Below are 27,963 nucleotides of genomic sequence, written 5' to 3'. Positions count from 1 at the left end.
TTGTACTTTGGGAAATCTTTTCTGATATCTTTAGAGTGAGTGGTTTATTTTCTTTTCTACAATGTCATTTTTATTTTATTTTGGTTATTGTAATGCTTTACCTTGTAAATGACTCCATGTAAGGTATTAGAGTATTATAGGGTATAGGAGAAGTATCAGGGGAGCCAACAGAGAAGGAAACACAGAAAACATGCTGACCTGAGGTTGTGTAGGTGTGTGTAGAGGAAGAGGTGAGGTTGGGTTCAGAAAGGGAAGAAATACTAAATGACTGGGTATAGGCAGAGAAGAGAGAAAATAAATGAAAATATGTTCAGGCTCTCCTACTCTTTCAAGGCAGGAACTGGACCTTATACTTTGCTTTCATTTTCTGTACCTAGGACAGTCATTTCCTTCTAATGGTGACTTAATACCTTATGTTGACTCTTTGCCATTCTGTATCTTGTCAGCAAAATTTGCAACTCAGACATTAATACTCTACTTATTGATTATGCTTACTGATTATGCTTGACACTCACCACTCAGGTTTAGTTGCTGCAGATCATTTAAAGATAGCAAAGATGGTGGAAGATAACTTATTTGATTATTGTATGCATGTAAACTAACCAAATTTCTCAATTCTCCTATATTTCTTGGAATCTCTCTGATTGCATTATTTGAGATATCAAGTTCTTTAAGTTGAGTCATATTAGATAGCTCTCCTGGAAGTCTTGTTAGCTGTAACAAAGATTACACAATTATACATTTATAAATACATACATATTTGCATGACTAAAACTTTTTCTAAAATCAAATGAAAGAGTTTTGTCTGTTTTTGTTTTTGTCTTTAAAAGGAGATATTTTTATCATGTCACAGACTCTCCCTTCTGGCTAAAACCCACAAGATATTGTGCGACATCCAAGTACCTCCCCAATCTGACCAATGCTTCTAATTCAACCCTGTGGCTTGCTACCCACTTTGCTCACATTCCCATCACTCAGTGTTCATTACCTCCTTATCCCATTCTCCTCTCCCTAAATCTGACCCTGTTTTGGCTTCTTTTCTGCCCCCCTCCCGGAAGTCTTTTCCAACTACTCCATCCCACATTTGAGCTCCTTATTCCTAGTCCTATCAACGTTGCTTTTTTTTTTTTTTTTTTTTTTTTTGAGATGGAGATCTTGATCTGTCACCCAGACTGGAGGGCAATGGCGTGATCTCAGCTCACTGCAACCTCTGCCTCCCGGGTTCAAGCGATTCTCCTGCCTCAGCCTTTCGAGTACCTGGGATCACAGGTGCCCAGCACCACGCCCAGCTAATTGTTGTATTTTTAGTAGAACGGGGTTTTGCCATGTTGGCCAAGGTGGTTTCAAACTCCTGACCTCAGGTGATCCTCCCATCTTGGCCTCCCAAAGTGCTGGGATTAAGGGCGTGAGCTACCTCGCCAGGCCCCATTGCTTTTTATTCATCTTTTGTGTGCGTTTTTTAAGATTTTCTAAATGACATGATACACATGTTTTATACTTTTTGTATGTGTTCCCAAGCACAAAATGCATTTTGACCAAATGTTTAATAATGGAGTCACAATTTGGCAATGTGACCTTAAATAAAAATTCCTACTATAAAAAGTGTTGCAAAATTGCAGGAATTAAAATATTGTTAAGATGAAGAAATATGCATATTTAGAGAAAATAGGGCCATTATGAGTGGCTTTTGAAATAAAGGAAGTTCTATGAACAAAACAATTTTGAATGTATAGGCACCTCTAATAGCTAAACAACAAGGTACATTCTGGATGTTGTGCTATATGTTCTTCCAGGTATAAAGGAAGCATAAGAAATAGTCTCCAACTTCACGGAGATTAAATTTTATTTTAGGGAACAGAATATATCCATATGAAAAAATCAGGAAATGGAATGAAGCAATAGGTAATCCAATGCCAAAATAATACAATTAATAACTGATGAATGAAAGTTTAGAAAAGGTACATTACTACAAATCAGAGAACTAAAGTAAAGCTTCATATAAAAAGTAGAACTTGAATAGCCTCTTAAGAATGAATAGGCGGCTGGGCTCGGTGGCTCACACCTGTAATCCCAGCACTTTGGGAGGCCAAGGTGGGTGGATCACAGGAATTCAAGACCAGCCTGGCCAACATGGTGAAACCCCGTCTCTACTAAAAATACAAAAATTAGCTGGACATGGAGGTGAGTGCCTGTAATCCCAGCTACTCAGGAGCCTGAGGCAGGAGAATCACTTGAACCCAGGAGGAGGAGGTTGCAGTGAGCTGAGATTGCACCACTGTCCTCCAGCCTGAGTGACAGAGTGAGACTCTTGTCTCAAAAACAAAAACAAAAACAAAGAATGAATAGAATTAGAAAAAAGTTACAGGACACTTAAGGCAAGATAAATATCATGCATAATAATGGCCAGTGAGAAGCTGACCAGCAAAGAAAGGTGATGCAAAGCAGAGGGAGATTTGTTTGGATAAGGAGCGTGGAACCAGGCTACGGCAAGACTTCAGAGCCTGGCCTATGAAGTAGGAGTCAGATCAAAACAGATAGGTGGGTTCATTACTTGACATTCATTGAAACAAATATTCTTTAATTATCTTCTCAACATTTACTAGAGGTGGTGTCTGAGAGCTGTAATGATGATGGAATTCATATAGAAGGAAGGTTCATTTTGGGCATCCTTCCTTTAGTAAAATAAAAGCCCTGTGATTAATCTGACTTTTCTTCAGATAAGTGACCATCTGCTATTATATGTTAATTATTTGGGCATTTCATTTCTACCCCAAGGGGGTTATCAAGTGATATTTTCAACTACATGGGATATTCTTTCTGACAGGAGTTCTTGTAAATCATTTTTTCCATTTGATGACCTTTGCAATGATGTTGCAAATATGTGGACTGTTGCCTCGGGCAGCCATTCACTTTGAGTAGGCAACAGATACGCAATTTGGATTCCTGACAGGCAAGTATGATGCATGGAGAACAGTCCTCTGCGATGAAGTCTGACAGCTTTGATAAGGCTTGCTAAAAGGGAGGAGGCTCCTGGCATAAATCTATGCATGAAGTGAGTGATAACCAAGGACCAGGTTGTAGACAGTGACACTGGAAAATGAGGGAGATAATCCAACAGCATTTTCAGAGGAAAAATAATACAATTTTGGTGTAAGATGAGGTATAACTAATGATGGAAAAGGAACAAGAATGATTTCATGAGTTTTAGCCTGGCAGGTTTAAAAGAAAAACTGGCATCACAAACAGAAATGGAGAAGTTTTGAAAGGAGATGGAAGAAAAATGAGCTGACTTTGAAGTTATATTGAGTGTGTGACAACAAAAGAATAGAACATGTATAATTTCCAGGAAAAAAAAAATGGGAACTATGGGACTACAGCACTGGTGTGAGATCAGCTCTAGTCATGTAGACTTTGGGATAATGTGCATATAAGTGACAGCAGGTGTGGTGAGAAAGGAGTTAATAAAAAAGAGAGAGTTAAGGACATAACATTGGAGATAACAACAGTTATCTTACAAGAGGAGAAAATGAGTGAGATGGTTATGAATCAGTCAATGAATTAACTGATTATTATATTGCAGATATAAAAATTGTCTGTTAGTGCAAAATCAACTTTTTAAATACAAGCTGTATAATTATTCATTCCATCTGCTTAAGCAAGTATTCCCTGGAGCAGCTTTTCTGGAAATGTAGTATATGATAGCTGTTATGTTAAAAATGGTCAAATAAGTTTGGGAAATATGGGAATATTTTGGGAATATTAATGCAAGACTCTTCAAAGCTTTTAATAGATCAGTATTCATTGTTATTCTTTAAGAGAAGAACCCGGTGCTTCTTAAAGCTATTTGATCACAGACATTGCTCCCCTCCTCCTTTTTTTTTTGAGCAGACGCTCATGGGACTAGGGCTTTTAGGAGTAGACTTTGGGAAGCCCTGCCTTAGATAATAGCTGTGTTTTTTTCATTTGTTTACTAAGATCTTCATATAAATCAGTAATGTTTTAGTTATTAAAAAATTATTTCCATAAAACTTACTCTTAGAGTTTCAGTAAGATCAAATACTAAGCTCTAAAAATGTTAATTCTTATTGATCTAGCAATTCTTCAGGAAAAATTTCCTAAGGAAATAGTCTAAAATATGAAAAAGGCTATATTTATGGAAAAATTCATCACAGCATTATTATGAAGAAAAATTATAACATTCCTAAATGCGTAACAAGAGGCTTAGATCTATAAATCATGTACTGGTTATAACAATTTGTTGGGAAGATGGTTATATCAAAGAGAAATGCTTATTGGTTAAAAAAAGAAGAATTTAAAATTGAGTGTGTAGTCTGTTATAATTCCTTATAAAACCATATGCATAACGGGAAAAAAGACTAAAAGTTGTGTCAACGTATGCCAGTAGTTATAGTACAATGATATGCTTGTGGAATGATTTTTGTTTTACTTTTATCACTTTACAAACTTTCAATAATGTGTTTATATGACATTCATAACTTTAAAACTCCTTTTACAATTACACTGAAATAAAAAGGAATCTATAGAATTGTCAGCTTTCATTGCTTCATATTTCATTTTAATGAAATATTTTCCTGTACAGCTTTTGTGTTGTGAAGTATATTTATAAGCCATGTTTGGCGGGGACGGGGAAGGCTTTCATTTAAAAAATAAAATATTTCAGCTCAACTTAAAACACACATACGGTACCCACAGATACATCACAGCTTGGATTCTGATCCTCTCCAGTCTCTCCTTCCCCACAAAGCCCACAATACCAGTCTCTTACCTTTCTCCCTTTTATCTGACTTATATTCAGCTGTTCCAGTGATTGAAGTTGGCACAGTTCAATAGGAAAATGTATAAATTGATTGCTTGAGAAGTTTAATTTCTGGATTCCTTTTAAATTACAGATGTCTGAAGAGATTTTCTGTAATTGGTTTTCAGAAAGATCAAGTACTTGCAAATTTTCTAAAGTACACAATTCTCTAGGGAAAGTTTCAAATTTATTACAGCATAAAATAAGTACATGGAGTGATATCATATTAGAAATTGATGCTGGAATTTTCTTTATTTGGTTTTTACCAAGATCCAGGTATTGAAGATTAATAAGAGAACAAAAGTGCTCAGAAAATATGAGGAGTTTGTTTTCACTCAATTCTAAATGAAGCAGTTGTTTACTGAAAGATATATCCACAGGTATTTCTGAAATACAATTTCCACTAACACTCAAATAATAAAGAGAATCTAAAGCACACAGTCCCAATGGAAAATACATTATTTTGTTATAACTCAATTCAATTTTAATTATTTTTTGGCAGTTTTTTATTTCAATGGGAACACCTGTGATTATGTTTCCTGAAAATTCTAGACTGCATATGTTATTAAGATGTGAGATACTGTCAGTTATTTTTACCATATTATTTCTGTTTACATGGAGTTTTCTTAAATTTTTAAGCTTATGGATGTTCTTAGGAAGTTCTGTTAATTTATTATCACTAAGACTAAGGCATTCCAACATTGCACAGCAAGATATTTTCTCTGGTATACTTTTCAATAAATTTTTATCAAGTATAAGAATCCTAAGTTCCCTGAAATTCTCAATTTTGTGTGAAATAACTTCCAATTTATTGTCGGCCAGTTGGAGTTCTTTTATTTTGAGTAACTGAAAAATTTCTACAGCCAGAAAGGTAAGCTTATTGTGATCCAGCAAAAGTGTTTCTAAATTTTTAAGCTCCTTAATTTCTTTTGGCAAACTGCTTATTAGGTTTCCAGTAAGGTCTAGTGAAATTAACTTTGGAAGGAAGCAGAGAGCTTTAGGAAATATTGTTAACTGATTATATTCCAAATTGAGAACCCTCAAGTTTTTTAAACTAGGAAGAGTATCTGGTATATGTCTTAACTTATTTTTACCCAAACTTAAAATTTCCAAGTTTCCAAGACATTCTAAGTCAGAAGGAAAATTTTCAATGTAATTGTTATAAAAAAAGAGTTGTCTGATATTCCCAAGCTGAGATATTTCTTTAGGTATATGTGATATGTGGTTGTGACTGACGTTTAATATCCTTAAATTATGAAGTAACTGAATTTCAGATGGAAGTGATGATAATCCATTTTCTTGCAGGGATAGAATTTCAAGTCCTAACAGATCACCTGAGTCTGCCCCTTGAAAAGTTTTGATTTGATTCTTGTCTAAATATAGATATTTTACATATTTGATTTTTAAAATGTCCCTAGGAAATTCCTGTAAACCCTTGGCCTCAAGGTTAACTGTAAAGTTATCTGCCCCTAAGCCAAGTTGTTTCTGATTTTCTTCAGAGACTTGTGGACTAACTTCTCCTACTGTTTCATGAGATAGGAAGTTAACCAAAGCCTGATATTCTGCAGTCCTCCCAGTTAGTGATGATAAACTCTGTGAAGTTTCTGTTCTAGTGCTTGTTTCAGAAAATTGAAGATTTTTCTTTTGTTCTTCATTTCTCTTAGACTTCCTTCCAGAGGAAGATGTTGGCTCTAATGTATTCTGTCTAGGATGTGTTTCATAAATCTGGTTAGAAGATTTCCCTTCCAGGTAATCAGAAGCTTCGTTTATCAAATTTGATGTTTCTTTAATAAAGCCAGGCTCCTTCATTGACTGTGATCTAGATTCTTTCCTAAATTGACTAATAGTATCCTCTAGCTCTTCCGACATACCCTCCTTTTCAGACATCTTATTTGCTGATATGTTTTATGCCAATACAAAATTGTAACTTGATTTTAATTTTCATGTTTTTTCCTTTGAATCTACAAAACAAACGTTGAAATTAAAAGATGTGAGAGATGTCAAAATGACAAATAAATCTTAATACAACTATTTTATTTTATAAGAAATAATTTAATACAAATACAAATAACACATTTATAACAAACTAATTTTATATATAATTCCTGGTTAAGGATGGTTTATTGATTGCATGTACTTATCACATGTTACTCTTGAAATCACTTTAAAATTACAGAAAGAAACAAAAAAGATCAAAGAAAATTAGAAAAAAGCCATAAAGGACTGAGAGGATTCAGCAAATTTCATGGAAAACATAAAAGGAGGCCGGGTGCGGTGGCTCACACCTGTAATCCCAGCACTTTGGGAGGCCGAAGGGGCGGATCACTTTAGGTCAGGAGTTGGAGACCAGCCTGGCCTACATGGCGAAACCCTGTCTCTACTAAAAATACAAAAATTAGCTGGGTGTGGTAGCGGGTGCCTGTAATCCCAGCTACTGGGGAGGCTGAGGCAGGAGAATTGCTTGAACTCGGGAGGCAGAGGTTGCAGTGAGCCGAGATTGCACCATTGCACTCCAGCCTGGGCAACAAGAGTGAAACTCCATCTCAAAAAAAAAAGATAACGTAAAAGGGAGAGCCAGTGGCCTACCATGCCACAGGTAAAGAGTACCATTCTCACTGTGAACATTGGATGTTTACATACGGTACTAGTGTCTTGCTCTAATAAATTCAGTACATTATGACAATTTTCCTGGGGGTAGAAGTAAAATGTCTTAAGAAAGCGTACGCTTTCTGTAAGAGTAAACTAGACATCAAACAGTCCTTGCCTGGATTGCAACCTACCTGAGACGTCTGAGTGACTCCTGTGGTACCATCACCAGCTGGGTAGCACCACTCCTCAGAGGTCTGGGTCCCAGCTCTGTAAGTCCCTCCTTCAAGCTTGCAGTTTCTAATGACCCAGTATTTTCCCTTTGTCCCTTCAGCCTTAGGGTTGGTAGCTACTTCCTATGTTTACTATCTCTGTGTTGCTGCAGTTCCATCTTTACCTTTTTAGTTCTCCAGTACTTGTCTAAGCAACTTCTTATATTAAATCCTGTCAAACTGGCATGGTTTCAGTATTTCACAAACTCTCCCAGAGAGTAGAAAAAGAGGGAACATTTTCCAACTTGTTTTATGAGGCTAGCACTAACCTCAATGTCAACGCCTAACAAGGACAATATGAAAAAGAAAATTACAGACCAAATTTACTCAAGAACAAAAATGTAAAAATTCTAAACATTAGGGAATTATTCTAAATATTATAAAGCCATCAATATATAAAAAGCATACTACTTCATGAGTCAGTTGCATTTGTCCCAGGAATGCAAGTTTGGATTTAACAATAGAAAACTAATGTAATTTGCCACATTAAGAGATTAAAGAAGAAAAACCCATGTAAATATTGCAATAGATGTAGAAGTACTTGATAAGTTGCAACATTTTTCATAATTCACAAAGTAGGAATAGATGGGAATTTCTTTAATCTGCTAAAGGGTACCCATAAAAATATGCAGTAAACATCATATCTTGTGGTGAAACACTGAAAACTTTTGAGATTGGAAACTAGAAAAAGTTATGCTCATCATTACTTCTATTTAACATTGTACTGAGATAGTAATTAGCCAGTGGCATAAGGCAAAAAGAAAAGGTATATGGATTAAAAGGAAGAAATAAAACGGTCATTAGTCACAGATAATATAATTATATATGTAGAAAATCCAAGCTCATCTACAGTAAATTATTAGAATAAATAAGAACATTAAGTAATATTGCTAAATACAAAGTCAACATACACAAGTCAATTTTCTTTCTTTTTTTTTTTTTTTTTGTGGGGACAGTCTTCTCTGTCACCAGGCTAGAGTGCAGTAGTGCTATCTTGGCTCACTGCAACCTCCAACTCCCTGGTTCAAGTGATTCTCCTGCCTCAGCCTCCCGAGTAGCTGGGACTACAGGCGCACGCCACCACACCCAGCTAATTTTTGCGTTTTTAGTAGAGACGAGGTTTCACCATGTTGGCCAGGATGGTCTCGATCTCCTGACCTCGTGATCCATCCACCTCAGCCTCCCAAAGTGCTGGGATTACAGGTGTGAGCCTGTAAACTTTTTTTTTGGTAATTGCACTATGATTATGAAAAATGTTGATATTAGGGGAAGGTAGATGAAGGGTAGAAAGGAACTTTCTTTACTATTATTGCAACTTTTCTGTAAGTCTAAAATTATTTCAAAATAGAAAAATTTTAAAAATAATCTGAGTTAAAATGTTCTCAAGTGTTTTTCATCTGGGGTAGTTAAGAAGTTATTCTGCTCAGCCGGGCACGGTGGCTCACGCCTGTAATCCCAGCACTTTGGGAGGCCGAGGCAGGCGGATCACGAGGTCTGGAGATCAAGACCATCCTGGCTAACACAGTGAAATCACGTCTCTACTAAAAATACAAAAAATTAGCCGGGCATAGTGGCGGGTGCCTGTAGTCCCAGCTACTCAGGAGGCTGAGGTAGGAGAATGGCATGAACCCAGGAGGCAGAGCTTGCAGTGAGCTGAGATGGCGCCATTGCACTCCAGCCTGGGCAACAGAGCGAGACTCTGTCTCAAATAAAAAAATAAAAAATAATAAAAAATAAAAAAAAAAAAAGAAGTTATTCTGCTCTAAGATTCTGTTAAAAATGCTTGATAAGATTTGATTAAATATTGATTCAGAAGATTTCCAGTTCCAAAACTGACACCACAAAAGCAAGCTGTCTTCTCTCCTCCCACCAACAGAAGCCAAAAACAAATATACAGGGCCACGATTATTACCAGCAATATCCCAGAACTCAAATATGAGGAGGAAATAGTTCCTAAGACCACAAAGGTGAAAAAATTCTAAGCAGACAATAAGAGAATTAGATATCCATATCCAAGATGCTCCTTTCTCCAATCTGCCTGGCACCAAGCATAAAATTTTTTATTGTGACTCATAGTTTCTAGAGTGGGAAAGTGAGATCAAGGTGGACAGCTGGCTTCCCTGCCAACTTGGATTCCCTGGCAGGAGACCTGTCCCTGCCTCAACCCATGGGAAGTACTGGGAGTGCCTATAGGGAGAAATATCCCTGACAACAGCCAAAAAAAGGAGGTAAAACTACCATTCCCAGCCCTGAAACTCTGCTTTGTAACTTGGCCAAAGGAGATACCACGTCAGAGTGGCTATTCAGCAGCACCATGCTGTAGGAGGTTCGTTCCACAGGTCACCTGGACATGAACTCCTACCTAGCCTTCTCACACTACCAAGATATCCCCTTTGGGATGTACCCCATCCAGAATGCATACTTGACTATTTACTAGAACCAAGGCAAACCTAGGCTTAAGGTTCTATATAGTGCTACAAAGGATGTAATGACTGAGTGGAGAAAAAAAAAAAAAAGAAAGAAACAAGTAAATTACAAAGAATCTGTAAGCAAACACATCCAGTAGAAACCCAAACAAGCCAGACAAAGAAGAGTGGAATAAATAACTGATCTTTCAATGTACATATGTACATCCATAAGAAATAACAGCAAACAGGGATCCATGATGTCCCCAAACAGACAAAGCAAGGAATCAGTGGATGACCCCAACAAGATGGTAATATGTGAACTCTGTGACCAAGAATTTAAAATGACAGGTTTGTTTTGTTTTGTTTTTTTGAGACAGTCTTGCTTTATCACCCTGGCTGGAGTGCAGTGGCACTATCCTGGCTCACTGCAACCTCTGCCTCCTGGGTTCAAGCAATTCTTGTGCCTCAGTTTCCCAAGTAGCTGGGATTACAGGCCTGCACCACCATATCTAGCTAATTTTTGTATTTTTAGTAGAAACAGGGTTTCGTTGAATTGGCCAGGCTGGTCTCGAACTCCTGGCCTTAAGTGATCTGCCCATCTCGGCCTCCCAAAGTGCTGGGATTATAGGCGTGAGTCACCGCTTCCTTAAAACTGCCATTTTAAGGCAGTGATCTCAAAAATAACACACACAAAAAACAATGATCTCAAAAATGACACTAAAAAGCAATTCAGAAAATTATCAGAAAAATTTAACAGAGATTGGATAATTTAAAAAATCAAACAGAAATGTTGGAACTGAGAGGCTGGGCGCGGTGGTTCATGCCTGTAATCCCAGCACTTTGGGAGGCCAAGACAGGTGGATCACGAGGTGAGGAGTTCAAGATCAGCCTGGTCAAGATGGTGAAATCCCGTCTCTACTAAAAATACAAAAATTAGCCGGGCGTGGTGGTGGGTGCCTGTAATCCCAGCTACTTGGGAGGCTGAGGCAGATGACTGCTTAAACCCGGGAGGCGGAGGTTGTAGTGAGCTGAGGTTACACCACTGCACTCCAGCCTGGGTGACAGAGAGAGATTTTGTCTCAAAAAAAAAAAAAAAAAAAGAAATTTTGGAACTGAGAAATACATTTACTGAACAGAAAAATTCACTAGAGGCTCTCAACAGCAGAACAGATCAAGCAGAGGAAAGAATAAGTGAGCTCAAAAATAGGCCATTTGAAAATACTCAAAGAAGGCCAGGCACAGTGGCTCACACTTGTAATCCCAGCACTTTTGGGAGGTGGAGGCAGGAGGATTGCTTGAGGCCAGGAGTTCAAGAGCAGCCTAGGCAACATAGCAAGACCTCATCTCTACAAAAAATTAAAAAATTAGCCAGGCATGGTGATGTGTGCCTGTGGCCCCAGCCACTTGGAAGGCTGAGGTGGGAGAATCACTTGAGCCCAGGAGGTTGAGGCTGCAGTTAAGCTGAGCCAAGATCATGCTGGCATTCCACACTTGGTGGTAGAATGAGACCTTGGAAAAAAAAAAGAGAGAAAGAAAGAAAGAGAGAGACAGGAAGGAAGGAAGGAGGGAAGGAAGGAAAAGAAAAGAAGAAAGTACTCAAAAAAAGAGAAAAGAATAAAAAGCAATGAAGATCACCTAAAAGATACAAAAAATTACCTCAAAATACCAAATTCAAGAATTATTGATGTCCAAGAGGGAGTTGATCTAGAGCAAGAGGTTGAAATCTTATTCAAAGAAATAACAACAGAATAATTTCCAGTTTAAGAGCTAAATATCCAGATACAGGAAGGTCAGAGAATACAAAGCAGATTCAACCCAAATAAGGCTACCTTAAGGCATATAATAATCAAACAAAGGTCAAGGACAAAGAGAGGATTCTAAAAGTGGTAAGAGAAAAGGAGCAAATAACATATAAAGGCACTCTAATTCATCTAATTCATCTAGCAACAGACTGAAATACAATAAAGGCATTCTAATTTGTCTGGCAACAGACTGAAATACAATAATATTAGGGAATTTCAACACCACACTCTCAGTAATCAATAGATCATCCAGTCAAAAAATCAACAAAGAAACACTGGAGTTAAATTATACACTAGTCCAAATAGGCCTAATTGACATTTACAGAACACGTCACCTAATTGCTGCACAATACACATTCTTTTCATTAGCACTTGGGACATCCCGCAGAATAGACAATATCTTAGGACACAAAACTGGTCTCAACAAATTCAAAAAAATTGGCACTCACATCAAGTATGTTTTTTGACAACAATGGACTAAAACAGGAAATCAATAACAAGAGGAACCTTGGAAACTACACAGACACATGGAAATTAAACAACATGCTCATGAATGACCATTGTGTCAATGGAGAAATTAAGGAAATTAAAAAGTTTCTTGAAACAAATGAAAATGGAAATACAACATACCACAATCTATGGGATACAGCAAAAGCAATATTAAGAGGGAAGTTTGTAGCAATACAGGCCTATATAAAAAGTAGGAAGATTTCAAATAAACTAATGATGTACCTCAAGGAAATAGAAAAGGAAGAACAAACCAAATTAAAATTAGTAGAAGAAAAGAAATAAGAAATATCGGAGCAGAAATAAATGAAATTGAGACTAAAAAAGAATACAGAAAACAATAATGCAAAAAGTTGCTTTGAAAAGATAAATCAACAAACATTTGTCTAGACTAAGAAAAAAAAAGAAGACCCAAATAAGTAAAATCAGAATCAAATAAGGAGATATAACAACTGAGACCACATAAATACAAAGAATCATTAGAGACTATTAAGAACAACAATACATCAACAAATTGGAAAACCTAGAGGAAATGGATGAATTTCTGGACACATGTAACCTACCAAGATTAAACTATGAAGAAATAGAATACCTCAACAAACCAGTAATGAGAAATGACATCAAATCTGTAATAAAAAGTCTCCCATCCAAGAAAAGCCCAGGCCTAATGGCTTCACTTCTAAATTCTACCAAACATTTAAAAAAGAACTAATGCCAATTATACTCAAAATCCTCAAAAAAAACTGAAGAGGGAATTCTCCCAAACTCATTCGATGGGGCCAGTGTTACCCTGATACCAAAACCAGAGAAGGACACAGCAAAAAAAGAAAACTACAGGCTAATATCTCTGATGAACATAGATGCAGAAATCCTCAACAAAATACTAGCAAAATGAATTCATCAACACATTAGGAAGATTATTTACTATGACCAAGTGTGATTCATCCCAGGGATGCAAAGATGGTTCATTCAACATATGAAAAGCAATAAAAATGATACATCACATTAATAAAACCAATAACAAAAGTTATATCATCATTTCTATAGATGTTGAAAAAACATTCAATAAAATTCAACATCCCAAATTAGCTGGTGTGTTGGCACGTGCCTGTGGTCCCAGCTACTTAGGAAGGTGAGATGGGAGAATCACCTGAGCCTGGGAGGTCTCAGGTAAGCCATGATTCTGCCACTGCACTCTCTGGCCTGGTGACAGAGTGAGACCAACCCTGTATCAAAAAAACAAAACAAAATCCAATATCCGTTTATGACATCAACCCTCAACAAAGGAACATACCTCAAAATAATAAAGGTCATATATGATAATCTACAGCTAACATTATACTGAACATGGAAAATTCGAAAGCATTTCCTCTAAGATCTGGAACAAAACAAAGATGTCCACTCTCACCACTTTTATTCAACATAATGCTGGAAGTCCTGCCCACATAATTAGGCAAGAGGAAGAAGTAAAGGGTGTCCAAATTGGCAAGGAAGCAGTCAAATTAGCCTTGTTCACAGGCGATATTATTTTACACTTAGAAAAATCTAAAGACTCCACTAAAAAAATTGTTAGAACTAATACATTCGGTAAAGTTTCAAGATTCAATATCAACATACAAAAATCAGTAGCATTTATATATGCCAACAGTGAACAATCTGAAAAAAAAAATCAAGAAAGCAATCCCACTTAGAATAGCTACAAAGAATATAAAATAGCTAGGAATCAATTTAACCAAAGAAGTGAAAGATCTATATAAGGAAAACTAGAAAACACTGATGAAAAAAACTGAAGAGGACACAAAAAATGGAAAGACATTCTATGTTCATTGATTGGAAGAATCAGTATTGTTAAAAATGACAATACTACCCAAAGCAATTTACAGATTCAATTCAATCCCTATCAAAATACCAATGACATTCTTCACAGAAAGGAAAAAAAAATCCAATCATATAATTTATATGGAACCACAGAAGACCCTGAATAGCCAAAGCAATCCTGAGCATAAAGACCAAAGCTGGAGGCATCATCCTTCCTGACTCCAAAATCTACTCCAAAGTTATAGTAACCAAATCAACATGATACTGGCATAAAAACAGACACATAGACCAATGGAATAGAATACAAAACCCAGATATAAATCCACTCATTTACAGCCATCTCATTTTCGACAATGGCACCAAGAACATACAATGGGGAAAAGACAGTCTCTTTAATAAATGGTGCTGAGAAAACTGGATAACCATATGCAGAAGAATGAAACTAGACACCTATCTCTCACCATATACAAAAATCAAATCAAAATGGATTACATACTTAAATCTAAGACCAGAAGCTATGTAACTACTAGAAGAAAACATTGGGGAAACACTTCAGTACATTGGTCTCAGCAAAGTTTTTTTGTGTAAGACCTCAAAACTACAGGCAACAAAAGCAAAAATAGACAAATGGGATTACATCAAGCTAAAAAGCTTCTGCACAGCAAAGGAAGCAATCAACAAAGTGAAGAGACAGCCCACACAGAATGTGAGAAAATATTTGCAAACTACCCATCTGACAACGAATTAACCAGAATATGTAAGGAGCTCAAACAACTTAAAAGGAAAAAAAATCTGATTTGCAAAAGATCTGAATAGACATTTCACAAAAGAAGACATAAAATGGCCAAGAGGTATATAAAAAAATGCTCACCATCACTAATCATCTGAGAAATGCAAATCAAACCACAGTGGGATATCATTTTATGCCAGTTAAAATGGTTTTCATTAAAATGACCAGGAATCACGGATGCTGGCAAGGATGTGAAGAAAGTGGTTCTGCGATATTGTTGATGGAAATGTAAATTAGCCACTGTGAAAACTGTATTGGAGTCACCACAAAGAAAGTAAAAATAGAACTAGTATATGGTTCAGGAATTCCACTACTGGTATATATCCAAAATAAAGAAAATCACTGTATCAAAGAGATATCTACATTCCATGTTTATTGCAGCACTGTTCACAAAAGCCAAAATATGGGATCAGCCTAAGTATCTATCAACAGATGAATGGATAAAGAAAATATCATATACACAATGGAATATTATTCAGCCATAAGAAAGAATAAAATCCTGTCATTTGTAGCAACATGGATGGAACTAGAGGTCATTTGTTGAGTGAAATAAGCCAAGCACAAAAAGATAAATATCATATGTTCTCACTCATATGTGGGAGCTAAAAAGTAGATGAAGATAGAGAGTAGATTGGTGGTTACCAGAGGTCAGGAAGGGTAGGGGTAAAGGGATCATGAGGAGAGGTTGATTAATAGGTACAAATAAACAGTTTGATAGAAGAAATAAGGCCTAGTGTTTGATAGATCAGTAGGGTGACTATAGTTTACAATAATCTATTGTATATTTCAAAATAACTAGAAGAGAATAATTTGAATGTTTCTAGCATGAGGAAAAGGCAAATATTTACGTTTGTGGCTATCACAACTTCACTGATTTGATCTTTACAAATTATATGAATGTATTAAATTATCACATATACCTTGAAAATATCTACATATATTATGTATCAATTAGAATATATGTATATATGTGTATATATGTATATATGTATATATATATGTGTGTGTGTGTGTGTGTGTGTGTGTGTGTGTGTGTATATATATATATATATATATATATATATATATATATTTTTTTTTTGGAGACAGTTTCGCTCTTGTTGCCCATGGCACAATCTCGGTTCACAGCAACCTCTGCCTCCTGGGTTCAAAGTGGTTCTCCTCCCTCAGCCTCCCAAGTAGCTGGGATTACAGGCATGCGCCACCATGCCCAGCTAATTTTGTATTTTTAGTAGAGGTGGGGTTTCACCACGACATCCAGCCCTAAAAAAATATTTAATAAAACTTTAAGTTTTGAAGGTTATTAAGATAATCTGTGTCCAGGCTGGGCGTGGTGGCTCACACCTGTAATCCCAGCACTTTGGGAGGCCGAGGTGGGTGGATCACCTGAGGTCAGGAGTTCAAGACCAGCCCGGCCAACATGGAGAAACCCCGTCTCTACTAAAAATAAAAATAAAAAAATTAGCCAGGAGTGGTGGTCCATGCCTGTAGTCCCAGCTACTTGGGAGGCTGAGGCAGAATTGCTTGAACTTGGGAGGCGGAGGTTGCAGTGAGCCAAGATCACACCAATGCACTCCAGCCTGGGCAACAAGAGTGAAATTCCATCTCAAAAACAAAAATAAAAACAAAAAAACCCCGTAAACTGTGTCCATATTATCTCCACTCAAAGTTTCTCAAAATGTGTAGCTTATGGTCTTAACTGTTTTTACTATGGCTGAGTCAAAGTATTTAGGTTTGTAATCTTCTATTTCCATAATGTTTTTTGCCATATTTCAATTTTATGGTTTTTTGCTTTTTGTGCCTTAAGAAATTCTTCTACATTTACTTCTGTATCAGAGTCCTACAAGAAAGAGATGATCCACTCAAATTGAGTAATTTGAGGAAACTTTAACAGAGTGCTGGCCAGGTGTGGTGGCTCATGCCTGCAATCCCAGCACTTTGGGAGGCCAGGGCGGTTGGATCACCCGAGGTCAGGAGTTTGAGACCAGCCTGACCATCATGGTGAAACTCTGTCTCCACTAAAAATGCAAAAATTAGCTGGGCATGGTGGCGCACGGCTGTAATCCCAGCTACTCGGGAGGCTGAGGCAGGAGAATCGCCTGAACCCATGAGGCAGAGGTTGCAGTGAGCAGAAATCATGCCATTGTACTCCAGCCTGGGCAACAAGAGTGAAACTCCGTCCCAGAAAAAAACAAAACAAAAAAACAAAAACAGAGTGCTTATTTACGAAGGTGTATCCAGAGTGTAAGGAAACCATAAATTCTAAAAAATGCTATGCTTTGCTTTTCACAATTAGGTTTTTAATCCACATGGAAATGATTTTGTGTATGCGTGAAGTAAGGATCTAATTTATTTTCTCATATGCCTAGTCAATTGTCTCCAACAATTTATTATTCAATAGTAAATTATTCATTGTTTTCTAATGCTGCTTCAATTATAGTTCATATATGTGTGGAGATGTTTCTGAACTTTCAGTTCTATTCCTTTTTATTTAAGTTTGTATCAATACCATATGTTTTAATGATTATAACTTTGTAATAAATCTGGATATCTGGTAGAGAAAGTCCTCTCACTTTATCCTTTTCTTCAAAAGTACGGTGGTTATTCTCAGTTCTTTACATAGCCAGATCAATTTTAGGATAAGTACGTCAAGTTCCACAAAGTATCTTGCTTGGATTTCAGTTAGAATTAAATTAAATTTGTAACTTTATTTGGGAAAGAAGTGATATACCCATGGTATTGAGTCTTCCTATTTAATAACATGGCATATTTCTTTTGCTATGGAGAATAGTATCTTTTTTTAGTTTTTAAAATATTGGCATATAGAAACTACTACTAATTTTTGTATGTTGGTCTTGTATGTAGCAATCTGACTAGGTTCTCTTTATTAGTTCTAACAACTTTATACATTCTCCTAGACTTTCTGTAAAGACAATATTCTAAGTATTGACAGTTGTTTCCAATTGTATGACTTGCTTATTTTAGCGTCTTATTGCATTTTTAAAGCCCTTTAGTACAAAGTGGAATAGTAGAGATAATACCAGCTATCTTTGTCTTGTTCCTTTAATCACTGGTGTGGTATATTACATTGATATATTCTCTCTCTTTTTTTTTTTTTTTTTTGAGACAAAGTCTTGCTCTGTTGCCCAGACTGGAGTGCAGTGGTGCAATCTCGGCTCACTGCAACCTCCGCCTTCCAGGTTCAAGTGATTCTCCTGCCTCAGCCTCCTGAGTAGCTGGGACTACAGGTGCATGCCACTATGCTGGGTTAATTTTGTATTTTTAGTAGAGATGGGGTTTCCGCATGTTAGTCGGGCTGGTCTCAAACTCCTGACCTCAGGTGATCCACCCGCCTCAGCCTCCCAGAGTGCTGAGATTACAGGTGTAAGCCACCATGCCTGGCCACATTAATAGATTATTGAGCATGAGGCATTTCTTGGATAAGTCAAACTTGGTTATGATATAATACTTGTGTGTGTGTGTGTGTGTGTGTATATATACATATATATAACAAGAATATATTACTTGTATAATATATAAATAATAAAAATATAAGAAATTTATTACTTATACAAGTAATATACAAATGATATATAAATAATATATTACTAATTACTATAGTTTATACATGGTAATGAATATTAATACATAGTAACATAATATGACATTACTTATCAATTATTATATATTATAAATCTGGTCACATTATATTACTGAGTAAATGTAACATTTACTCAGATTTTTTACGCCCATGTTTATTAGTAATTTTGCTGATTTTTTTTTTTAGTACTCTTTGTCCGGTTTTGGTTTCAAGGTCATACTACCATCATAGAATGAGCTGGGAAGCCTATTCTAATTAGCTATTTGTTGAAGCATTTTACATATTTTGGGATAATGCATTCCCTGAAGGTTCAGTAAAATTTATTTTGTGCTCTCTTTAATGGTTAGCGGTTTGTTCAGATTTTCTTCTTCTTCTTGAGACACATGGGGATATAATTGCCTTCCCTGGCTTCATATTTCCTTGTGGAGGAAATTCTACACATAATGCCCCTGACCTGGAGCTTTATTGCTACAGTTTCTCCTCTGTGGAGAAGAGAGGCAGATGACTCATGAGCTCAGCTCCTTCTGGGCTTTCTCTTTCAAGGCTGTCTGCTTGCAAGATTTATGTTCCAGTTAGCTGTCTTCCATAGAATAAGGGGACTGTATACTTGTGTGGGGAGGCAAAGGTTGTGTGTGATGACAGACTAATTATGCCAAATTCCTGAGCAAATTATTGCAGTCTACTTAGCTGCAGATCAACACCATTTTCTCTAAACTATTTTATCAGTAACAAAGGTGATATTTTGACCCACATCTGCCTGACTATATTTGATGATACAGAACTTGCGAGGGGAAGAAAGGATGTTATTCTTTAAACAGCACAGATATGCAATGAAATTTCCATTACCCAGAATATACATAGTGGTTAACATGCAGTGATTTGAAATAAAATATTATTTGAAAAGCTATTTTTATAGCTGCAAAATATTGCATTGAAGAGGCTGCCACCAATTATTTGTTTCCATATGAGCATTTTTAAGGCTGATACACTACATTTTAAAAATGTATATGCGTCTTGGGAGGCCCAGGCAGGCGGATCACGAGGTCAGGAGATCAAGACCATCCTGGCTAACACGGTGAAACCCCGTCTGTACTAAAAATACAAAAAATTAGCCAGGCGTAGTGGCGGGCGCCTGTAGTCCCAGCTACTCGGGAGGCTGAGGCAGGAGAATCGCTTGAACCCGGGCGGTGGAGGTTGCGGTGAGCCGAGATCACGCCATTGCACTCCAGCCTGGGCAACAAGAGCAAAACTCCGTCTCAAAAAACAAACAAAAAACTATATGAAAAAGTCTCTCATTATTTTCACAAGCACTAAGAGTCTCACTTAAAAACATGGCTGGGCGCGGTGGTTCACGCCTGTAATCCCAGCACTTTGAGGGGGCGAGGCAGGCAGATCACTTGAGGTCAGGAGATCGAGACCAGCCTGGCCAACAGGGTGAAACCCCGTCTCTACTAAAAATACAAAATTAGCCGGTCGTGGCGGCGCGCGCCTGTAATCCCAACTACTCGGGAGGCTGAGACAGGAGAATCACTTGAACCCAGGAGGCAGAGGTTGCAGTGAGCCGAGATTGCACCACTGCACTCCAGCGTGGGCAACAAGCGTGAAACTCTGTCACAAAAAATAAATAAATACATACATAATACATACAAATATTGCCAATTTGATAGGCAAAAATATATGCAAATTATATTTTAACAAATATTAATAAAGTTGAACAATGACCCAATGTAATTTGTTACCTATCTGAAAGACATGCACATTCAGGGAGTTACAGTACTTTTTCATGTCGTGCAGCATCAACAAATTGTTTTCTAAATGTAGAAAAAGAGACATTCAGTACAGGCTAACGTAACGTGGGACAGCATGCAAAGCCATGAGAAGTGGCAAAATGGGAGAGAATCTGGGCGTGGCTTACAGGGCCACTGAAGTAAGACATACCCTTCGCTTCACCTGTGGCCTCCCGCGGCGGCTGCGGCTCCTTTGCAGGACCGGTAGGGGGCGCGCGCGGTTGAGTCCAGCAATTGCGAGGACCTCCACAGCCGCAGCCCGGCACTGACGCCTCTCCGGGCCGTGGCTCCTCTTTCCCAGGCCGAAAGCGGCCGGGCCCTCCGCTCCGCTGCGCCCTGGCTCGGCTGCGCCCTGGCTCGGCCGCACCCACTGCGCGTTTGTGAGCTGGCCATCGGTCACACTGGGATACTCGAGAAGGAGGCCCGGGGCCTGCATTCAATTCCCTAGGAGGGACCCGCGCTGGCCGCTGCAGGCGGGTGGAGAACGCGCGTCTGAGTCTTTGGCTTTCGTACCGGAATCTCCCCGGGAGATTTTACAAGCCCCTCCGAATGTTCTGATTGAATTAGTCTTGAGGGGGGTGGGGGGGTCGGTCCGGGCATCTAACGAGCAGCCGGGATGGAGAATTACTAGTCTGGATTCTGGTCCTCAGAGGTTCACTCACGTTAATCAACCCGAGTCCATCTTCGTGGGATTGTCTTGCTCCGAGGCCCTCCCACTGAGCTTTATTTTCCTGCCTGATTTCGGGGTCCTCTAACAGGATGAACAGCGGACCATACAGGCACGGTGAAAATGGCACTTGGTGACGTGGAAGACCCAGCTTGCCACGGTTGAGGCAGATCTCCTCAGGGTCTTTTGTCTTAGTTATCCCTGAGCTATTCTTCAGGAACCGACAGGCTCCCCCACCCCAACACCGGATGAAGGCCAGCAACTGGAGGCCAGGAATAATCAAGCACGCTCTCATTTCAAAGAGGTGATGATTGTGCCCGTGTTTAAAAGGGGTGCCTGAGACCATGAGGATTTGGAGTTTTGGAAGCGGATCTGCCTTTGGGGAGTGAGCGTAGGGCCCTAAGATGTGGTTGTGCTTTGAGACAGTTCCCAGGGTGATGTGTCCCATCATCCAAACATTGCAGGATAAGTCAAAGTTACAGAAAGACTCTAGTTTACTTCCAGCCTAACATTACCAAAATACGGTATTTGTCAGAAAACATGTAGTATTTGTATAATTTGAGAATGTAATTGAAGAACCCGATATAGAGCTTTTAGAAAGGGGATATAGAAAACTTAAAAAGAATCTTGCTTGGTTTATTAATACCAACATCTAAAATATAATAAAATTGAATAAACCAGTGAGTTTTATACTATGATTGACATAAAATGCCACTATGTTCTTAAGAGTGCTAGTTTAACAGGAAATCTCCAATGCATTATTATCCAGACTCATCTCAAAGGTTCACTTTTCATTTGCATAGGCCCTTGCTATTTGTAGGGTAGGAGGCTGCACCTCGTTCTGGTGGCTGCCACCTTGATGAGGAGACACTCCTTGTTAACAGGATGGTTAGCCCACGGCTTTTCCCAGCCCCCTTTTCCACACCCAGTAAATGGTTTTAGTTTATGGCCCTCAGCTGCAGTTGCAATCATCATCAAATTCCAATTTTGAATTTAAAGGTGAATAATGAATGCAATGAACTTTCTAGAATTTATGAAGGGCAGTGATGTTCCTTTTTATCTAATAATTCTGCATGTGTAGCCTTTCAGTATGCTATTCTGTGGACTGAATTTACAAATTGTCATTTGTTTAATGAACTGTTAATATAACATGATGACTAACTGAAAACACATACAATTTGCTGGTATTCCAGAAGTCTATGGATTTTGTTGTTTTGTTTAAATAAAAGGCATTAAAAGCAGCTGCTTAGTATACTTACCTTCTTTACTCAGCATAAGGTAGAGGTGAAAAAACCTTCTTAATTTGGCAATTTATATAAACTTTTGTTTTTGGAATACAGTTTTCTTCCCCTTTACATTCATTCTTTAGCCTAAATCCTAAGTTTCCGACTTGGGATTTAAACTCCACATGAGAGAACAGGTTGGAATTTTATCTTTAATAATTTTATTTATAACTCGAAAGTAAGTTTCAAAACATTTTGTCATAGCAACTCCTATAACAGTGTTTATTTAATCCGTCTTGTAAATTTTCTATTTCTGTATCTTTAATATATTTAACTATTCATTTGACTGTTAATAACTAAAAAAGGGGGAAACATTAACTTCACAGCAATCAGAAAAACTCTTTCAAACTGTTATACAAAAGAAAATATATGGTGTATGAACACCCATGTATTTTTAAAAAGTAAATAACAGGTAAACCAAAGCTCAGATAAAATCCAACTTTTAAATATATATAATTAATTGTTAGTGAACTGGCTAAAATATACAGGTTGGCTTTTCTTCCTCCTAATGGTTATGTGTACAAAACTAAATTTAGTATTAATTGAAAGCAAAAAACCCAGAAAGGGAAAATGGCACACATTTGATTTAGGTGAAAATTATTTACTCATTTTTCTATCTGCAGGTGATTTATCATTTTAGGTTCTTTCCCTTCCACTGTCCAACTGGTATATAATCAGTAAATGCAAACAAAAATACCAACATTTGTAAAATATAACTAGGAAGGCACGATATGAAACATAACATAGCATATTCCAAAAGTCAACAAATGATTTGCTGGTTACTGGATTGAAATTATACTTATTTGCTCATAAAATTGAGTTCATGGCATAATTACATAATTCTGTGGCAAAGCATTTGGTATGCTCTAGGGGAGACATGTTTTAGAAACAATTGCCTTGGGTTTTTTTAATTTAAAAATAATTTCAAATTTTATTTTTAATTCAGGGACATGTGCACATTTGTTATATGGGCATATTGCATGATGCTGAGGTTTGGGGTATGACTGATCCCATCATCCAGGTACTGAGCATAGTACCCAAACATTTTTCAACCCTTACCCCCATCCCTCCCTCCCACCTCCAGTAGTCCCCAGCATCTATTGTTGCCATCTTTATGTCCATAAGTACCCAGTGTTTAGCTCCCACTTATAAGTGAGGGCATGTGGTATTTGGTTTTCTGTTCCTGAACTAATTCACCTAGGATAATGACCTCCAGTTGCATGCACGTTGTTGCAAAGGACATCATTTCATTCTTTTTTATGGCTGTGTGGTATTCTATAGAGTGTATATACCACATTTCCTTTATCAAATCCACCGCTGATGGGCACCTAGGTTGATTTCATGTCTTTGCTATTGTGAATAGTACTGTGATGAACATACAGGAGTATTTGTCTTTTGGGAGAATAATTTATTTTCTTGTGGATATATACCAAGTGATGGGATTAATGATCACAGGGTAGTTCTAAGTTCTTTGAGAAGTCTCCAAACTGCTTTCTACTGTGGCTGAACTAATTTACAGTCCCACTCACAGTGTATAAGCATTTCCTTTTCTCCAAAGCTTTGCCAGCATCTATTTTTTCACTTTTTAGTAATAGTCATTCTGACTGGTGTGAGGTGGTATCTCATTATGTTTTTGATTTGCGTTTCTCTGATTATTATTGATGTTGAACTTTTTTTTATGTTTGTTGGCCGCTTGTGTGTTTTCTTTTGATAAGATCTGTTCATGTCTTTTGCTCATTTTTTAATAGGGGTTTTTTTTTTTTGCTTGCTCAATTAAGTTCTGTATAGATTCTTTAGAATTTTAGACTTTTGTCAGATGCATAGTTTGCAAATATTTTCTCCCATTCTGTAAGCTGTTTACTCTGTTGATAGTTTCTTTTGCTGTGTAGAAGTTTTTTAGTTTAACTAGGTTCCACTTGTCAATTTTTAGTTTTGTTTCAATTGCTTCTGAGGACCTAGTCATAAATTATTTCCAAAGGCTGATGTCCAGAATTGTGTTTCCTAGGTTTTCTTCTAGGACTCTTACAGTTTGAGGTCTTATATTTAAATCTTTAATCCATGTTGAATTAATTTTTGTATATGCTGATAGTACGGATCAAGTATCATTCTTCTACATATGGCTAGTCAACTATCCCAGCACCATTTATTGAGTAGGGAGTTCTTGCCCCAATGCTTATTTTTGTCAACTTTGTTGAAGATTTGATAGCTGTAGGTGTGTGGATTTATTTCTGCATTCTCTATTCAATTCTGTCCGTCTGTGTGTCTGCTTTTGTACCAGTACCATGCTCTTTTGGTTACTGTAGCCTTATAATTTGAATTCAGGTAGTGTGATCCTCTAGCTTTGTTCTTTTTGATTAAGATTGCTTTGGCTATTCGGGCTCTTTTTTGGTTGCATATAAATTTTAGAATGTTTTTTTCTAGTCCTGTGAAAAACCACATTAGTAGCTTGATAGAAATAGTGTTCAATCTGGGCCAGGCATGGTGGGTCACACCTGTAATCCCAGCACTTTGGGAGGCCAAGGTGGATGGCTCACCTGAGGTCAGGAGTTTGAGATCAGCCTGGCCCACATGGTGAAACCCCGTTTCTATTAAAAATACAAAAATTAGCTGAGTGTGGTGGCATGGGCCTGTAATCACAGCTACTCAGGAGGCTGAGGCAGGGGAATTACTTGAACCCAGGAGGCGGAAGTTGCAATGAGCTGAGATTGTGCCACTGCACTCCAGCCTGGGTGACAGAGCAAAACTCCATCTCAAAAAAAAAAAAAAAAAAAGGATGTCTGTCAAGTGCTTTGGGCAGTGTGGTCATTTTAACAATATTGATTCTTCCAATCCATGAGCATGGAATGTTTTCCCATTTTTTTACATCATCTATGATTTCCTTCAGCAGTGTTTTGTAGTTCTCCTTGTAGTGATCTTTCACCTCTTTGATTAGATACATTCCTAGGTATTTTATTTTTGTTTATGGCTATTGTAAATGAGATTATGTTCTTGATTTGATTCTCAGCTTTAACATTTTTGGTGTATAGAAATGCCACTGATTTTTGTACATTGATTTTTGTATGCTGAAACATTACTGAAGTTATCAGTTCCAGAAGCCTTTTGGTGGAGTTTTCAGGGTTTTCTAGGTATGGAATCATATCATCAGCAAAGAAAGTTTGACTTCTTTTTATATTTGGATGCTTTTTCTTTCTTTCTCTTGCCTGATTACTCTGGCTAGGACTTCTAGTTCTGTGTTGAATAGGAGTGGTGAGAGTGGGCATCAGTTTTGTTCCAGTTCTCAATGGGAATGCTTCCAATTTTTGCCCAATTCAGTATGATGTTGGCTGTGGGTTTGTCATAGAGGGCTCTTATTTCGAGGTATGTTCCTTTGAAGCCTAGTTTCTGGAGGGTTATCATGAAAAGATGTTGGATTTTATCAAAAGCCTTTTCTGCATCTATTGGTATGATCATATGTTTTTTGTTTTTAATTATCTTTATTATGTTTATGTGGTGAATCCCATTTACTGATTTCTGTATGTTGAACCAAGCTTGCATCCCAGGAATGAAGCCTGTGATCATGGTGAATTAATTTTTGAATGGGATGCTGGATTCGATTTGCTATTTTTGCTGAGGATTTTTGTGTCTGTTCATCAGGGATATTGGCCTGTAGTTTCTCTCATTGTCTTTGTCAGGTTTTGATATCAAGGTAATGCCGGCTTTGTAGAATGAGTTAGGGAGGAATTTCTCTTCCTCATTTTTTTTTTTAAGAATAGTTTCAGTAGAATTGGTACTAGCTCTTTTATGTCTGGTAGAATTCAGCTGTGAATCCATCTGGTTTGGGGCTTTTTTAAGGTTTTTAAAAAATTACTGATTCAATTTTGGAACTCGATACTGGTGTGTTCAGGGTTTCAATTTCTTCCTGATTCAATCTTAGGAAATTGTGTTTCCTGGAACTTAGCCATTTCCTCTAGATTTCCTAAATTGTGTGCATAGAGATTTAATAATAGTCCCTGAGGACCTTTTGTATTTCTGTGGGAATGGTTGTAATGTCATCTTTGTCATTTCTGACTGCATTTATTTAGATCTTCTTTTTCTTTGTTAATATAGCTAACGGTCTACCAATCTTGTTTATCCTTTCAAAAAACAATTTTTTTGAAAAGATAAAAAATTGTTTTTCATTGATTATTTGTATGGATTTTTGGGTCTCAATTTCATTCCGTTTGGCTCTGATTTTAGTTATTTCTTCTCTTTTGCTAGCTAGCTTTGGGGTTCATTTGTTGTTTTTATTGTTCCTCTAGGTGTAATGTTAGATGGTTAATTTGAGATCTTTCTAACTTCTGGAGGTAGGTGTTTTGTGCTATAAAATTTCCTATTAACACTGTTTTGGCTGCATCCCAGAGATTTTGGCATGTTGTGTTTTTGTTTTCATTTATTTCAAAGATTTTAAAAATTTGTCGTTTACCCAAAATCATTCAAGAGCAAGTTGTTTTACTTCCATCTTGTCATATGGTATTGAGAGATCTTCTTGGTAGTGATTTCTATTTTTATTCCACTGTGATCTGAGAGTATGGTTTAGTATAATTTTGACTTTTTTGAATTTATTGAGACTTGCTTTACAGTTGAGCATTTGGTTGACCCTGGAGTATGTTCCATGACCACATGAGAAAAATATGTATTCTGTGATTGATGGGTGAATTACTCTGTAGATATCTAGTAGGTCTAATTGGCCAAGTGTTGAATTTAAGTCCAGAATTTCTTTGTTTTCTGCCTTGATGATCTGTCCAGCGCTCTCAATGGGGTGAAGTCCCCCACTATTATTGTGTGACTAAGTCTTTTTGTAGGTCTAGAAGTACTTGTTTTATGAACCTGGGTGCTCAAGTGTTGGGTGTGTATGTATTTACGATAGTCCAGTCTTCTTGTTGAACTGAACCTTTTGCCATTATGTAGTGTCCTTCTTCGTCCTTTTTCACTGTAGTTGGTTTAGTCTTCTATCTGATATAAAAATAGTGACCTCTGTTCTTTTTTGTTTTCTGTTTGTGTGACAGATCTTTCTCCAACCTTTTACTTTGAGCCTATGGGTGTTGTCGTGTTTGAGATGGGTCTCTTGAAGACAGCAGATGGATGGGTCTTGTTTTTTTAATCCAACTTGCCAGTCGATAACTTTTTTTTTTTTTTTTTTTTTTTGAGATGGAGTTTTGCTCTGTCGCTCAGGCTGGAGTGCAGTAGCGTGATCTTGCCTCACCACAACCTCTGCCTCCCGGGTTCAAGAGATTCTCCTGCCTCAACCTCCCAAGCAGCTGAGATTACAGGTGCACGCCACCACACCCAGGTAATTTTTGTATTTTTAGTAGAGATGGGGTTTCACCATGTTGGCCAGGCTGTTCTCAAACTCCTGACCTCAGGTGATCCGGCCACCTCCCAAAGTGCTGGGATTACAAGGCGTGAGCCACTGTGCCTGGCCTCATTCTGCGGACTTTTAAGTGGGGGTGTTTAGACCATTTACATTCCAGGTTAATATTGTTATGTGTGGTTTTGATCCTACTGCAAAGCTGTTAGCAGGTTGCTCTGTAGTTTCTATTGTGTAGTTGCTTAATAGGTCTATGGGCTATGTACTTAAATGCGTTTTTTGGTAGCATGTATTGTTCTT

The 27,963-nt window shown here is 37.5% G+C and overlaps 1 protein-coding gene across 6 annotated transcripts in view; it reads right to left on the bottom strand.

The window, feature by feature from the left end:
* Positions 1-22,283, bottom strand: part of LRRD1 (leucine rich repeats and death domain containing 1) — a 36,960-nt gene extending 14,677 nt beyond the window's left edge. For 2 of the 6 annotated variants that reach the window (XM_054559497.1, XM_054559500.1), the window contains exons 1-3: positions 20,340-20,411; positions 4,787-6,777; positions 516-714 (exon numbers count right to left, since the gene is read on the bottom strand). In XM_054559497.1, coding sequence (XP_054415472.1) covers positions 516-714; positions 4,787-6,703 — 2,116 coding nt within the window. In that variant the 5' untranslated portion in view covers positions 6,704-6,777; positions 20,340-20,411. Of the gene's footprint in view, positions 1-515; positions 715-4,786; positions 6,778-7,799; positions 7,927-20,339; positions 20,412-20,538 lie in introns of those variants that run through there. The other 4 variants (XM_002818216.4, XM_054559498.2, XM_054559499.2 and 1 more) reach the window with 4 other exon arrangements.
* Positions 22,284-27,963: the final 5,680 nt, after the last annotated feature.

This window comes from Pongo abelii, chromosome 6 (assembly GCF_028885655.2).
Source record: "Pongo abelii isolate AG06213 chromosome 6, NHGRI_mPonAbe1-v2.0_pri, whole genome shotgun sequence".
Lineage (NCBI taxonomy): Eukaryota > Metazoa > Chordata > Mammalia > Primates > Hominidae > Pongo > Pongo abelii.
This window is presented reverse-complemented; position numbering and strand designations above follow the sequence as displayed.